Here is a 15,635-nt window from a genome sequence, read left to right on the forward strand (position 1 = left end):
CCGTCCCACGTAGCCCTCGAAAAGGTGCGCGGACCTGCTGTCCCACGCCTGCGTTCTGGTACCCCAGGCTGCACCTTCCCAAGGATGCGAAAAATTTGAAGAACCACCGGTTGAGCGGAAAAACTGCCTGCTGCTGCAGCCGGCAGCCTGCGAGCTTCCTCAGCCGGGCTTCCCCTCTGCAGGGGTTAAACGCGGATCCTGCTCCATGCCGAGAGCGTGTGTGTATATACGTAAACAAATCAGTATGTGTAGCCATATGAAAGCCTAGAAGTGGCTGTAATAACACTGGGGGGGGACCCCCGACCCCAGTGCTTTCCCGCACGCTGGAAATCACCCCCCCGCGCTCCAGCGGCCGGGCGGGAAAGGGGCAGGGGAGCGTGAGGGGGTGCAGCGCCCCCCCCCAGCGACCCCCTCACCGCCGGGAGCCCCTCGCCCGCTTCACTCCCAGGACCCCGCAGCCCCTCCGCGGGCTTCCCGGGGGGGGCTCGCCCTCCGGTCCCGGCTCCTTCCCGCAGGACCCCCCCCCCCCCCGGGGGCTCGCCCACGTCCTAGACCCTGCCGGGTTCCCCGCCCCCGGGGGAGGGGGGGGGGGCCGGGCCGGGCGGTGCCGCGGCTCCCATTGAGGTCGGTGCCGGGCCGGCCCCCGCCGCGGCGGGGGCCCAATGGGGAGGACGGACGCGGTCGAGCCTCTCCCGGGCCTCCCCCCCCCCCCGCCGCCGCCGCCGGTCGGCCGTCATGTGAGGGGGGATATAGTACTACGGGAGCGGGGCCGCGCTCCGCAGCCGCGCAGCCGCCTCCCGGGGGAGCTGCGCCCGCTCTGCCGCCGCTCCGCGCTGCCCGGCTTCAGCGCCGGGGCTCCCGCTGGTTCTCGGGAAAAGGGGGGGGGTGGGGGGGTGTCTTCGGCGCGGTGGTGGGTTGTTTTGCGGGTTTTATTCCCCGTGCGTTGGCTTTTTTTGCCGTTTGGCTTTTTGTTCCGGTTTTTTTTTTTGTGCGATTGGGGTGGGTTTTTCTGTTTTGTTTTCGCTGTTGTTTGCGCGTTCTTCTGAGCGTTTTTGGCATTTCCCCCCCCGTCCCCGCACACACCCCCCCCCCCCGTCCCCGGCTCGCAGAGGAGTTCAGGTAAGGGGGTGCGCGGGGCGCGGAGGTTTGCGCGGGTGCGCGTCCCGCCGGCGGTGCCCCCCGCACCCGGCTGCCGCAGCACCGGGACCCGGGGGGGGGGGGGATTTGAGGGGGGGCTGGTGGTGTTTGTGCCGCTGCTGCGCGGTCGCGGGGGGGGTGGAAGGTTAAATCCCCTCACACGCCCCCCCCCCGCGCGGTGCAGCAGGGGGGTGCCGGGCTGCGGGCGGGGGGGGGGGGGGCTGTTTTTTGGCTGGAGCTGTGTGTCGTGGTGTGACAGGCGGGGGGGGGGGGGGGGCGAGCTCGGGCCCCTAAAGCCTCCTGAAAAGGGATGAAGGAAGCAAGAAGACAATTAAAATAAAGAATAATTTAAAAAAAAACAAAACACACACCACCACCCCCCCAACCAAAAACCAAACAAGCGAACGCTTTGCAGCCGTGGAAACCCGGCTGTGTTTGTGCTGGGGGGGGGGAATTGGTTTTGGTTTTTTTTTTCTTTCCCTGCCCGGGCGGCTCATACCGCGCGTTATTTCGGTCAGCCCGGGGGGGGTCGCCGCCAGCGCCCGCTGCAGCTAAAGTGCTTCCTCTTGTAGAAGACCAAAGTTTGGCGGTGGAGGGGGGGCTGTTTCCAGAAAATAAGGCTTTGGGAACGTTTCTGCAGCTTCCCGGAGGTGGTGGGTTTGGGAACAAAAAAAACAAACGGGGAGACGCTAAACAACCCCCCTCCTTCCCCCCCCCGGTCCGGGCAGCAGTGCAGCCCCCTTGCAGAAGGGATGAGAGCAAATGGGTTTCCTTTTGGCTGCTTTTTTTTTTTATTATTATATATATTTTTCTAGGTGTTCGTCCCCCCCCCCCCCCCCCCCCCGCATTTCTAGGTTAATTTCTTGGAAATGCTGGGCCTGGTTTATGGCTCTGTCTGTGGAGCAGGAGTCAGCCTGAACAGATTTAAAATTTTCTAGGGAACAAGAGAAAACCCTAAAGAGATTAATCCTAAACTAGAAAAAGCTGTAGCAGTATATACATAGGAAATATCTGTCAGTGTATCTGAACCCATGTACCGCTGTGCGATCAGTTGCACTGGACTGACCATCCAGAAATGACAGGCTGGGAAATATGTCCCCATGTTCCAGCAAGTTCCCGGTACTTAATGTTTTAATGTTACTCTGAGTCAGAATATGCCTTCTCTGTTTTGGGGTTTTTTTTTTCTTTTTTTTTTTTTTTAAGCTGGTGATTAGATGGACAGGTTTTAAACAGAACAACATGTTTCTGGCAGAAAGGACATCATAACAATCCAGGGAACTCTTAAAAGTTGGAGACGGTCGTGCTGCTGTGTGCTGTTGAACAGCTGCTGTATTTCACTCCAGAAGTGGCTGGTTTTCAGTGGCTCAGGCACTGAGGTCCCTCTATAAATGCTTACATTTCTAATGTGTTTTCAGGGCTCCTAGAGATGAAAGTGCTTTATGTAAACAGCATCGTTAGTTTTCATAGCTTGTGCAGCCGTGGCTTTTTGTTTTGTTTTTTAATCTTCTGGTTTTGGCTGTGTCTTCAGGCAAAGTAGGGATGAAAGCCTTTTGGTTGTTACTCTGTCCTTTAGGATAAAATATGGCCCGGGCCCGATCCTGCATTCCAGGCATTCCCCAAAATCTTCTTGGCTGTTCTGCAAGTTTTGAGAGTGCACAGAAAGTACTCTGGCCCGTAATGTGCCTGGATCTATTTGCCTCTGACAGTCAGTCCCCTCTCTTCTTAAAATGACTCTCATTACACCAAGTGACATTGCTCCTTGTCAAAAGAGATGGGGAAATAAGTGTGCTGGCTGTTTTCTGCTGAGGTATGTTTCTCACAGCAGCTGCTAGGGGTTTGTTGGGTTTTTTTTTCCCCTCCTTTAAGCTCTTATTCAAGTTAGGGTTTAGTTCTATTCCCAGTGAAATATATGGATATTTTGATATGTGGCTTCCTAGTTCTCACAGGCATTTAAACAAAACTTGAACTTTTTTTTTTTTTTAAAAAAGAACTTCACTAGCCACTTTTGGTCTTTCCCCGCATGTGGAGCACGCCAGCTTTTCTTAGAAAAAAACCATGTTGCAGTCCAGATTTCACTCACAGCACCGTTCTTCAGAAGTTCAAGCTGGAACAATGCAGACATGGGAGGGAGGATCAGAAACCATCTGAGGGCAAGTCCTCCTTTCTGCCCCACATTTCACAAGGCAGTCACTGGGTTTTGGTGCAAGATAGAAACAAGCTATTTGGGTAAATTCTTACTGGAAGCCATACAAACTTCTTGGAAGCAGATTGTGTTTTCTGTTTCAAAACTGGGAATAGCTCAGCTCTGGGACTTCTGCTGGAGGAACTTTCCATCAATGCAGAGATTTAAAACAAAAAAAAGTCCGGTGTCTTAGAAATAGTTCAGCTCTTCTGTCTCTTCGCTTTTACTATAAGAAATGATTATAGGCTAAGGTCACAAAACAGAGCCACTAACCTCTGTTTGAACTTCCTCGTGTTCGGCACATGTGGGTATTTCATTATCGGTTCGGAGGCATAGCTGACTGACAGGCTGTGCATACCAGGAAAATGTGCAATCTTACTTTTAAGTCTTTCTTTCAACCTCCCCTACTTCCTCCATGTGCGTATGGAGGAGGAAGCTGTATCTTTAAGAAATACATTTTTTTTCCCCGTTTCCTCTGAAATATTAATAGCTGCTGCCAATGGGATGGAGCTCTTTAAGGGTGTTGTGTAAAATATCTCACTCTGCGTTCACTGCAGCGCTGAGCACATAGACGTCTTTTTATTTTTCTCCAGAGAAGGCAAAGACAGGGCAAATTTTGGAGATTGGGCAGCAAGGATGCTCTGCAATAATAACAGTAACAACCATTCCGTTCCCTGCACAAAACTGGGAGCTATTGACTATTCATGGCAAAGCGTCCGAAGCGCAGCAGCAGAGCCTGTGGAAAATGACAGCGTGTAACAAGATTGACTGGCATTTCCTTCGCGCTGGGTCACATGCCTCCTAATTCACACACACACAAAACCTCATAGGCTGATCAAATGACTTCTATCTCTGCAGTCCACATACCTTCCACAGAAAGAGTTGTTTTATTATGCACATACACAGCTCTGTTTTCAATCAGTCACCTTGAGCGAATGACTGAGGGCCACTGTTTGCTCCGTCCGGAGGTCTCTGCGTTTGCTCTCTAAGAGGCATAGTCTCCATCCGTAAGCAATTTATTTTTTTTCCTCTGGGGGGGGAAAAAAAAAAGAAAACAAATACATAGATGCCCTTCCTGCCTTCCCCTCCCCAGAAACCTTTCTAGGAAGTTTGCTTGGCTTAACTGGCAACGCGCAGGACGGTCACCACTGTCGGTGAGCGTTGCGGTGGGCTGCGCTGGGAAGGATGGATTTTGCCCTCGTGCCTCTGTGGGGTTGCAGCGGGACTATGGCTCATCTGAGTAGGAGCTTGCGGGATGCTGCCCGCTCGCTGCCTTAACACCGAGGGGGGAGACTGGGAGCACAGCTGCCCGCCGTGGGTCACGGCAGATTGAGATGCCGGGGGTCTGTACGAGCCCTCCCAGTTTAGCAACTGGCATGAGGTTCAGATCACCTCGACCTCCCGGAGAGAGAGGAGTATGGAGTGATGAGGTGAAACCAGCCACCAGCTGGCTTGCCAGGACATGGTAATTAGCTCAATGCAGTGCCAGCCTTATTAAGGGCAGTGCAGGTGATGATGACGTTGGCACACTGATTCATTACATCTGGAGGGGAAAATCCGCCTAGTAAATGCTGAAGCACAGTAAATATTTTTGGCTCCTGACAGATTGATCCTTGCATTATGCTGATTAGCCTATATTTGTGGAACTGAGGAAGTTAAAAATAAGGTTGGTGGAAAGCTACAAGATAAGGAAAGGATTTGCATTTTATGGCCACCAGCAGTAAACTTTTTTCATTTGTTTTTTGGGGTGGTAAAAATTTCAACACTTTATTTTTTCTCCCCATTCCCTTCTTTGGCTCTAGGTTTCACTGTTAGGTGAAAGCCCATAATTTATTTTCTCTTGCCAGTAATATTCTGGAAGGGAGCTGTAAATCTAGAGCGCACACAGTTGGGAAATGATTTCTGAAAGAATTCTTTTGCAAATACGTGGTGCAATCCTGCAAAATGCTTTGGCCCTGACAGACCTTAGGGGGTGGTACAGACATATCAAAGCGTGTAGCAGCATGTATACTCAGTGAGAGTGGATGCTTTGGACTTTCCTGTGAGCTTTGCGAGCTGTAAGTTCTTGGAGATAAATGATTAAACCAACTTCTGACTGGTGCTGTTTTGTTTTCCTACACTCAGGCTCTCACCTGAACTTTCACCACCTGGTATATGCTGTTGGGATATCCATAAGAGATCGCCCAGGAATGGTGGATCACTTGCTGCCTACTGATGAATCCTTTTCATCTACAAGATCTTCTCTTGGATACTTTGGGGACATGACAGCAGGGGTGAGGTCCTACCAAATGCTGCCCTCTCCCCTGTCGGAAGATGACAGCGACTCGTCCAGCTTTTGTTCTTGTTCCAGCCCTGACTCCCAGGTTCTCAGCTCCAGCTATGGAAGCACGTCCAGTGCGGAAAGTCAGGACAGTATCTTAGACTACTTACTGTCCCAGGCATCTTTGGGGAACACCGCTGCATCATGGTGGGACAAAAGGAGACTTCAGCCAATAGTGAAAGAGGAGTACTTTAGGTTGCCTGAATTTGCCGTGGATATGGAAGACTCAGGACCATTTCAGCCCACGCTTGAGGAAATTGAGGAATTTCTGGAGGAGAACATGGAGTTGGAGCTCAAAGAAAGACCTAAAAGCGAGACCAAGGACTTGAGAGCTTGCAGCCAAGTTTCTGTTGCTTCGCTACAGCAAAAAGACCATATGTTACCCAGCGCTAGTTTAAAAGAGAGTAAAAATGAACAGTTGAGCAGCTCGGCGGAAGGTGGCCAAGCTTCAAATGGAGGAATGTCCCTGGAGAATGGGATACCGGTTATGCTCCAAATTCAGCCTGTACAGATCAAACAGGAGTCCAACACAAGTCCCAGTTCCCAAGGACCAGCACAAGAGAACATTAAAATTGCACAGCTCCTAGTCAACATCCAAGGACAGACATTTGCCCTTGTGCCTCAGATAGTTCAGTCGTCCAATTTGAACTTGTCCTCTAAATTTGTCCGCATTGCTCCTGTCCCCATCGCCGCCAAGCCAATTGGGCCAGGAGGCATGATCCAGGGTCAGACAGGAATCATCATGGGTCAGAAATTTCAAAAGAACCCTGCAGCAGAACTCATTAAAATGCACAAATGTTCTTTTCCTGGTTGTACCAAGATGTACACGAAAAGCAGCCATTTGAAAGCCCACCTGAGGAGGCATACGGGAGAAAAGCCTTTTGCATGCACGTGGCCGGGTTGTGGATGGAGGTTAGTATTGGGGTGCACCACTGTCCAATCCCCCTTCCCCTTTTTGCTCACTTGACCTAGCTTGCCGAGCAGGTAGGTTTGCACTCTGATTTATAAACTGTTTCTGTTCCCAAAACTTGTTTGGTTGGTTTGAGAATTAAGACTTTTCTTCCTGTTAGGTAATCCAGGGGCTTTGATAATTAAATAGCACAGCATCACCTGCTGGCACCAGCTGTTTAAGTGTCTTACAAAAAATAAAAGTTGCCTGTTGTTATTTGTATTTCATTCCAAGAGGGTCAGATTAAGCTTGTTACTGCAGGCAATACATCGGTCTGGTTGCAACACACCAGCTGCAGCAGATGCTTGGCTGGTACCAGCTGCAGCAGATGCTTGGCTGGTACCAGCTGAGGGCTGTGAGTGAACTGGATGGTTTAGGGCAGAATCACTGAGTGTGGCTGCATGTGGCTCCAGCTGCAGGGGGATAAACATGATCACTGAAGGGCTGTGATAAGCGAATGTGGTTAAGAGCAGCAGTATGCTGTGCAGTTTCATAGAAAATGCACTCCATCCCACTCCTTCTGGAAATGCTGGCAGTGACGCTCCGGCATGCTCTGGGTTTTATTCTCTGCGTTGATTCAGAAAAATGTGTGGGTGCCACTCAAAGTTGCAAAAGGCTGTCAGATGTAACAACATAACCAGAAGGCTGAGGTGGAGTTAAGCATTGCTTGAATGAAAGATTGCAGGTTTGACTGAACAAAACATTTTGCAGAGGATCTCTCTCGCGTGTTTTTTTAAGTTGTTTGGTTTTTTTAATACTAGTTGAAAAATTAAAACTTTGTTTAAAAAAATCAACTTTTTCTTTTAAGGAAACTTTGATGGAAGCCTTCCTCCCTCTTTCCAAATAGCTGTATTACTAGCATGCCTGCTGGCAAGTGTTAATATACAGCACCACAAATTATGATGGGAGAAAACAAAGTCTTCACTCCTTTGTATTAAATTAAACTGTTATTTCTTTCAAAGAATATCTCACAGAGCTTCAGCGAGCAATGTCTAATGAGGAAATGGGTTGTGATCATGGGGAACAGATGAGGTAAAAAGTAACAGGAGAGGGTTGTGTAAAAATGCAAGTATGTGAGACATGCAGCAGTTAGAGATGGCTGGATTGGCTTGAGGGAAAAGGTCAGAATGGGGCTGAATCCTCTGCTCCCCAACTGGACCAGTTTGAAGCTTGTGTCTCGGAAGGACTGAGGAGATCAACGTAACTAATTTCTTTGGTGGTTTTCTTTCTGGTTTCAGTTTATGGTGGCTCTACAGACTGGTGGTGATTTTCTTTCCTTTTGTCCTGGTGGCACTTTTCATGAGCTGGGCTCAGTGGCTTGCTGCTGAGGATGCACTGAAATTAAAGCTGTGTTATTTAGCTGATTGGTCCCATAAGCCGCAGGCTGGTTTGCTCCTGACCTGCAGGAGAGGCACTCGCTCCTTTTTGTTTGGTTGCCAGAGTACGTGCGCACAGGCAGCAGATGTGCCTCCTGCCTGTGAATGTGGCTGTGGGTGTCATGTTGGCTTTCCTTGCGCTGGGATGTGAGCAAAACTCATTTTTGCGACAAATGCTTGTGGCACATGAGGGTTTGTCTGATCCATGCTGAGATTTATACCAACGCTCCCAGTGACTTTTGTGGCTCAAGATCAGGAGCCTGAAGTGTTGCCTGTGGGTGACCTTCTCCAGTTCTGGCTTATTACAGAGCTGGTGTTTCCCAGGCTGCAAAACCAAGGGGAACATTTAGGAAAAATATTAAGTGATAAGGGATGGAGATTGAATGTACACCGGGGTGCCTGCCTTCTCCCAGAGTTACAGTGAAGGGTGTGGATCAAAAGCAGGATGCAGGTGTAAGGTGGGCCAAGAGAAGTGCAGGTCCCACAACCAGGAGCACCCTGAACTTTCACTCTCAGCCAGCCACAACTTTTTAAAGATGAGGAACCCAACAGGGATGAGAAATTAATCACCTTAGCTACGAGGAACACGTGTCTTGTCCACCAAGAGCTTCCGGAAGGGCTTTTCAAACTCTCTATTGCTGTTTGTCTTGTTGCATTTCACAGCCCAGGCTGGTTCCCCAGTCCCCAACACCCCCAAACTTTGGAAGGGCTCTGCTCTAGGGGGGAGGCTTATAGCCAGCAGGAGAGGCAGCGCTTGGGGAGCTGCTTCCTGTGCTCACAGCAAGCCTTAGCTCTGGCCTGAGATTCCTGCACATCCCCTATGCACTGCTCCCACATCAAAGACCATACCCAATTGAGCACTGAATTACTCAGTCCCCTTTCATCAATAAAGCATGTTTACCTTTTCCAGTGAGAGCTGTGATCTCACGTGACTTAAGTCAAATGCATCTGGACTCTCTGTTTGCTCCTGGTTTTATATGATCTCAAATGATTTTAAGCACTAAAACATTGCTGGGCTCTGTTTTCCCCCTCCTTTCGCTGCGTTCTTGAGCTTGCGTATTTATTTTTTCACCGAAGACGCTTAAGATCTGACCTCACTGAAGATAGTAATTTCACAAACAAAACAAAGTGTTGCCTAGCACAAAGTGGCTGAGCTGTGGGGTATTAAAGCTTCCCCAGCTTTCTGGGCAGCCCTGCTATGGTGAAGTTGCATGCTTTAAATGCACCTAGGTAGGGGTGCGCACACAGCAAACCCTTTTGCTAAGCCCCAGGACAGCTGGAGAGCCCCGAGCACCTCCCTAGAGGAGACTGAACCCTGCTTGCTTGCGCCCTTCCTTGGCACGGGGCAAGGGCTGTTTTCGGCAGGCTGCAGAGAGGTGTTCATAAGTGGCCGGTGACCCGTTGCGTTCGATACCCCGCTGTACCGGTCAGCGCGCTGATCCGTGTCATGCCAGCTTATGCCTTTGGCACACGGCAGCCTCTGGTTAGCGCTGCTCCTGAGACGGCCCCGACCAAAAAGCTGAGCTGCGGCGTGGGCCTGTCCCCAGTAGCTGAGTTGTGGCATGGAGCAAGAGAAGCTCTTCCTTTCCCTCCCTTGGCGCAGCAGCGTACAAAGCTGCAGTTGTAAGGCCCGGGGGATTAGGCAATCGCGTTTAAATGCCCTGCCGTGTCGTTGGGCTGGAGGCGCTTCCCCGCAGCCAGCTCTGCGGGTGACAGTGCGCAATGCAAGCTCTGCCTGCTTTGGAAGGAAGAATTTAAAGGCTCGTAATGTGCGTGGCTGGGAGCGTGTATGGGACCAGGTGAGCGTGGGGAGGACCATGCGTGGGACAGGTCAGGGCAGGCATCTCACGGTGGCCTTTTTTGCTGGTGCTGTGCAAAGGGGTTTGCAGGTGCGCAGGAGGAGCGCTGGTTTACTGTAGCTGTGTTTGGGGATGGGCAGGATGAATCCAGAGCCTCCCCTCCATTGCGGAGGAGAGGTACAGCCTGGGTCAGTCTCAATGGCTGGTGGCCGTGGTAGGGACCATGGAGTACTAGGCTGAAGCTGTCGACCTTTCTTGCCCTGTGAGCCACGGAGCGATGTCGTCATTTGGCCGGGAGACATGGGACATCCTACATATCAGGGAGCTCTAGGATTTGTCTCCAAGGGAGATGCAGTTACAAGTCCTTTGGGGTCCCACCAGACAGAAGGATGAAGGAGACTCTTCTAGTTGCTGTGGGATTGCCCAAATCCCTCCACCTTTCTGTTGAAGGAGGAATCCTTCTGGAAATGGCAGTGACTTTGGATAGTGAGGTGTTCCTTGGGGGTACCTTGTTTTTGTTTGAATTTGGCATTCCACTGGGGATTATTTGCAGTTTTCTTGGGGTGATCTCAGTGCCAGAACGTGCTGCAAATATCAGTTCAGTGCAGAGCCAGGCCACCAGATCATCCCGGATTCCTTGTCCCAGCCTTTGCGTTGTTTTTTTGTAAACACACTGACAGCTCGAGGTTTATTTCTGTGGGCTCTGTAAGTTGATCTTTCCGTGACTGCTGGGGAACAGTATTGCAACATTCCTGCCTCTTCAGCTAAGGACATCGTTATGAGGCAGAGTGTATTTTTATCGGATGAACTCATCTGAGCTCCCAGGGTATGAGTAGAGCTGCTCGTTCCTGATGTGCACCTCTTTCTCCCCCACCATCCATGCAATCCCTATCGAAATGCACTTGTGGAGCTCTTGTGAAGGATTAGCTATGTGCTACTGCACTTCTGGTGCAGATGGTGACCTTAATGGCCAAGGTCATGGGACAAGGCAACCTGGCCACATCTCGTTTTACTCCTTCTTTGAGTGGCAAGCCTGTATGTAAGAGCATGGCTCTTTGCAAATGTGCTTTTCCCTCTCTGCTACCTCTTTTTCCTGGACGTGGTTGCCACCGCTGGCAACGGGTCCATTCCTTGTCCAGCGCTGAGGCCTGCTGAGGCAGTCTACACAGGCAACATCCCGCCCTCTCCAGAAAGATGCTTAGTCCCACTCATCCATAGAGCATCCCTCCAGGGATGTGGCACTGGGACTAGCTTACTGCTAAGGACTCGGGAGAAATCCCTGGCCCTGTTGCTCCCAGGTCCAGACTGTGGTTTTGGAAGGAGCAGGGTTGCTAGAGAAAGCAAAAGTGCAGGTACTAGGGCCAAAGAGAAAGCCCTGTTGTAGCCTTTATGAAGAAGACGCGTCCCAGGTGAGGAACAGATTGATGGCTCCATTAGGGCATCTGCCTATTGCTCTTAATGGTGAATTTGAGTCTTTCACCATGGGGATACCAAAGCAAGGACAAGGCAGAAAAGCAAGAGAACACGTGAAGGAACTGTCCTGGGAGAGATGTGTCCACTCCGTGTCTTAGCTATGGCGAGTATCTGCACCTGCATCTGCTTTGCGCTGGCTGCAGAACGCTCACTGGGTAGCATCACCGGACTGAAGAGCTGCAGGAACTGAGGAAACCATTCCCAGCTTTCCCAGTGCCTACACCCTATTCCTCAACTGGTGGCGGGAGATCAGAGCTAATTAAAACATTTATGTGGAAAATTGTTTTTCTTCCATGAAGGACTTTTTCATAGGAGCCCAGCGGTCCTGTTTTCCCCCTTTCATAAAAATAGCGTATTCACTCTGTTGGTGATGTGATATTTTGCTCCAGAAGGGCACATTTTTCTACATGTTCTTTCCCCGATTTATTCAGCTAGCGCCCATGACTTCATTTATTTATTGTAAATAAACAGCTGATACCATTTCTTGCAAGCTCTCTTTCTGTGCCACTCTTTGTTACTGCTCTGGCAACAAAACACTTAATTGCCCTTTGTCAGGCAGCAAATTTTTTGTACCCATCTGGACAGGGCTGTTTTAGTGTGACATTATTAATTAACCCTGTGGCTCCCAGTCAGGTCCAAGCTGGAAATAGAGCCAGCCCCACTGTTAAGACCAAAGGATTAGCTAATTTGAGTTCAATAAAGCCTGGGGGATTCACAGTGGCTGTTTGGGGATTTTTCTGTGGAGATGGAAGGTGGGAAATATCTAAAATTGAAATGACTCTGGGAGACAATTTTAGTAATTAAAGGCTTAATCTTGATTTCAATTTACCCATGAAGTAACTATGCTAATGGCCATTGGGGCCCACCTGCATTTCAGCTGTTACCATGTTGAGCATCTCTGGTACTGAGATGTTAATGAGTCTTTATTTTGTACATGCTCCTGCAGGCTAAAGCCAATTTTTCAGCTGGATTTGGTAAGCCAAGTAGTTTCTGGGTAGCTATGTCTGGCTGTTATCTGGGGTCCATCTCAAACTAGGCGCAATTACTGGATGTCTGTTGTGCTCGTGTCAGTGGGAGCTTGGAGCAGACCTCACCTGCGGGACGTTGGTTGTTATTTCTGCTTGAGAATGGTCCGTGCTTGGATTTGCAGGAGAGAGGTTGTGGGACAGGCTTTGAAGGGGACTGGCAGAGGGATCAAGAGCTGTTCTAGTTGAGTTGTACCCATGTTATTGGGTTTAGGGCCAGGTTCATACAAATGTTGCCTCCATGCATTGCTCTGAGTCCAGAGTTGACGTGGGATGAGGTTGATTACTGTGTGTTTCCATCACTGCTGCTGGCTGCCAGTTGGGACCAGACCGGCCCTGTTGTGTGTCTCTTTCCGTTTGCGCATTTGGGCTTTGCCGCAAGTGGAGTCTCCCAGTGGTCTGAGGGGACATTTTTTTCCACTGTGAGAGACTTGGCAATGTAAAAGCCCATTTACCTGAAAAGGCTTCCCTTCTCTTGCAGGTTCTCCAGGTCAGATGAGCTGTCCCGGCACAGGCGCTCCCACTCGGGGGTGAAACCCTATCAGTGTCCTGTCTGTGAGAAGAAGTTTGCTCGAAGTGACCACTTGTCCAAACATGTCAAGGTGCATCGGTTCCCACGAAGCAACCGCTCCGTCCGCTCCGTGAACTGATTGGTCCCGCTTTCCCCTTCCCGCCCAGCCATCCTACAACAGCCGATGACAGCACTTTGCTCACTATATTTCTAGTGATAATTTATTTGTCTCCACAGAACAGTCAATGCTGTTACCTGATACCACCATGTCTGAGTATCCTATGTCCTTTAAAGATGATTTGAGAATGAAGCTCTTTTTGGGTCAAGGGAGGGGGATGCTTCTTCCTTATTGTCTTTTTTTTTTTTTTTAAGTATGTTATTTTCCTTTCCTTCTATCTTTCCCTCCTTTGCTGCTGCTTCTTTTGAAAATTACAGTGTTTTATTTTTAGCTGTTTTCTGCTGCACAGGAAAATGTAAGAGTTGCTTGCTGCTAGTTAATTATAGCCCTGGCATTCCTGAGGGCTTTGCTCATGTACAGGCCATTCATTGTGAGTTTTTATTAAGCTGCTCTATTTGTCCAGTTTGGAAACAGCAAAGTCCTTTTGAAATGAAAACAACTCCTTTGTTTTTGGGTCGCCTGAGCCAAGGATTTGTAGGGGCTGGCCATAGGAGGAGGAACAGTGGGAGTCAGGGACAGGGGGAGGCAAGGCATGGAGAGCGCTGGAATGCGCCTCCGCACCTCTGATTTCTCCGGCTCACATTTACCTTTCCCTTGGCTGGGGCTATATATAAATATTTATGTATATATATTCATACATACATATAAATATATATTTAAGCAAAGGCGTACCCCAAGCAAACCCGGAAGTTCAGGCTGGATGAAATGGCTTGGAGTGGAGCCTTTTGGTGTGGCTGAGCGCGTACTTCTGTGCATGCTTCTCCTGTCCCGTGCTGCCGCGGGGGTGAAAGGGTGCCCATGCGTCGAAGGAAACGCTGCTTTCCTTTGACTCTGGTTTGCAGCGTCCACCGTCTTTAGCCGAAGAGCTGTTGTCCGGCACGTAAAGCAGCAAGAAGCCGTTTGTGAGAACGGCTGAGCTCTGTTCTGTCTCTGCTCCTGTCCTCTTGTGTGATCCTGGGGGAGAAACCCAAGCGCCAGCCCAGGAGACGCCCGGTGGTCCTGGTGAGCACCGAGCACCCACCGCGAGTCAACGCCTGGCTGGTTGGAGCCAAGTCTCCTCTGTTCGTCCGCTGGCCGGCAGCGTCTTGTAGGTTGTAGCTGTACCCAGGGGAGGGTGGGAGGCATCGTGGCCTGGTGGGACAGCACTGTGAGATCTTCTGTCCGAGGGTGATCTTCAGTGCTGATCCTCTCCTTACTGACAGCTGTGTCAGAGCTCCGTGCAGCTGGGGTGGGCGAATGGGTGAGAACAGTAGCCAAAAGAAACAAATTTGTGTGGTAGCTGGCTAAGAAGGGAATTTAAACAAATAATCAGATGGTAGCAGGCAAGTGATTTTGTTTGTGTTTCTTCTCGTTTTGTTTTTCCTTTTGAACTCTGGCAATTGTAAGAAGCTTTAGAAGAAAATAGAATTCAGTAATTAGGAACGATTTTATAATGGATGTTGCATTTCCTTTCCATTCGCAGACGGCATCTGTTTGTCTTTTTGTTGGCAAAATGGGAAATGGGAAACTGCGATTCTAGCGCTAGGCAGAGCAGGAGCCCACGCTGTGCAAGAACAACAGGTCTAGATAAAGCGAATGCATTCCTTTTGTCCTCTAGAAATTAATATAAATGAACTATCATCTGTTGACTGGTTTATATCACATCCTATGAATGTATGTAAATAAAACTGTACATAGATGCATATCTATATAAAATATCTTTTAATAACGTATCAAAATTTGTGTAAATTGGAAACAAAAATACCTATAAAGCCAGTGTACATAAGTTACAATTCTGTATATTTTCTTTTGTTCTTCATAAAAATATATTTACTTTGACAATAAAATGAAAATGAAAATTTTAAATCCCTTCTTGAAATTATTATTCATTAGTTTCCTTTGTAGCCAGCTCTGTAATCAGGACAATAGCGCTTGAAATTTTGATTCACCTGGATGTAACTTTTCAGGTGCTGGGTAACAGGGAGATGATGGAACAGATCTGAAATTGTCTTCAGAAGTTTTTCTCATCTCAGAAAGTTCTTGGGAGGCACGAGATACTTCAGCTCTCCCTTCGCCGGAGCCGTCACGCCTTGCCTGGCAGCCGCACTGGGACCCGAATGCCTTCTGTGGTTTCTGACTGCTGTGGAACAGGTCTGCAGCTGCAGTAAAACGGTGGTTAGTAAATTAGAGCAAGGAGGTTTTGAGGAAATTCAAGCTCTAGTGGTTAGTGTGGAGGAGGAAGGGCTTCAGAGTCTGCTTGAGGCTGTGACGGTGACTCACTGTGTGACCCAGGACAAAAGACTCAATTGCCATGTGCCGCAGTTCCCTTTCTTGTAAAGTGGGGATAATAATGCATCATAGTGATACTGTGGGACTTAATTTATGTTTATGTGATCCTTGGATGGAAGGAACAAGCATTAAGACTGGTAGTCACAAGATTAGATTGCGAAAGAAAGGCTCGGCACGGCGGAGGTCTTGGTGCCAAGGCGCTTCAGTTGGCTCTTCTGTAAATCCCACGTCCGAAAGAGTGATGTGAAGGATCTGTGGTACAAAGCACGCCTCAGGCCTGAGGAGAAGATGCCCTGTTCTGCAACAACCATTGCTTCCCATTCGTAACAACAGGGGCATGAACGTGATGCTCTTGTGATCTGCAAGCTGGGACATCTCTTGCACTGTGCTTTTGATTGCTTGGCCTCCACTGGAAGA

At 49.4% G+C, this 15,635-nt stretch overlaps 1 protein-coding gene across 2 annotated transcripts; it reads left to right on the plus strand.

The window, feature by feature from the left end:
- The first annotated feature begins 1,017 nt into the window (after positions 1-1,017).
- On the plus strand, positions 1,018-14,795 carry KLF15 (KLF transcription factor 15). Of its 2 annotated transcripts, none has more exons than XM_069812148.1 (3): positions 1,018-1,119; positions 5,444-6,551; positions 12,743-14,795. In XM_069812148.1, exons 2-3 carry the CDS (start codon positions 5,509-5,511, stop codon positions 12,909-12,911), a joined length of 1,212 nt encoding a protein of 403 aa, XP_069668249.1. In that variant the 5' UTR covers positions 1,018-1,119; positions 5,444-5,508; the 3' UTR covers positions 12,912-14,795. The 2 variants fall into 2 exon arrangements, with proteins under 2 accessions (XP_069668249.1, XP_069668248.1); XM_069812147.1 differs by lacking the exon at positions 1,018-1,119 and adding an exon at positions 3,211-4,326.
- Positions 14,796-15,635: the final 840 nt, after the last annotated feature.

Source organism: Haliaeetus albicilla, chromosome 24, assembly GCF_947461875.1.
Source record: "Haliaeetus albicilla chromosome 24, bHalAlb1.1, whole genome shotgun sequence".
NCBI classification, from domain to species: Eukaryota; Metazoa; Chordata; class Aves; order Accipitriformes; family Accipitridae; genus Haliaeetus; species Haliaeetus albicilla.

What these genes read in the sequence shown, in the direction of transcription:
- KLF15 (XM_069812148.1), top strand. Translation starts at nt 5,509, where the DNA reads ATGGTGGATCACTTGCTGCCTACTGATGAATCCTTTTCATCTACAAGA. An exon ending in TGGCCGGGTTGTGGATGGAG is followed by an intron (nt 6,552 to 12,742) that starts GTTAGTATTGGG and finishes CTTCTCTTGCAG; the next exon opens with GTTCTCCAGGTCAGATGAGC.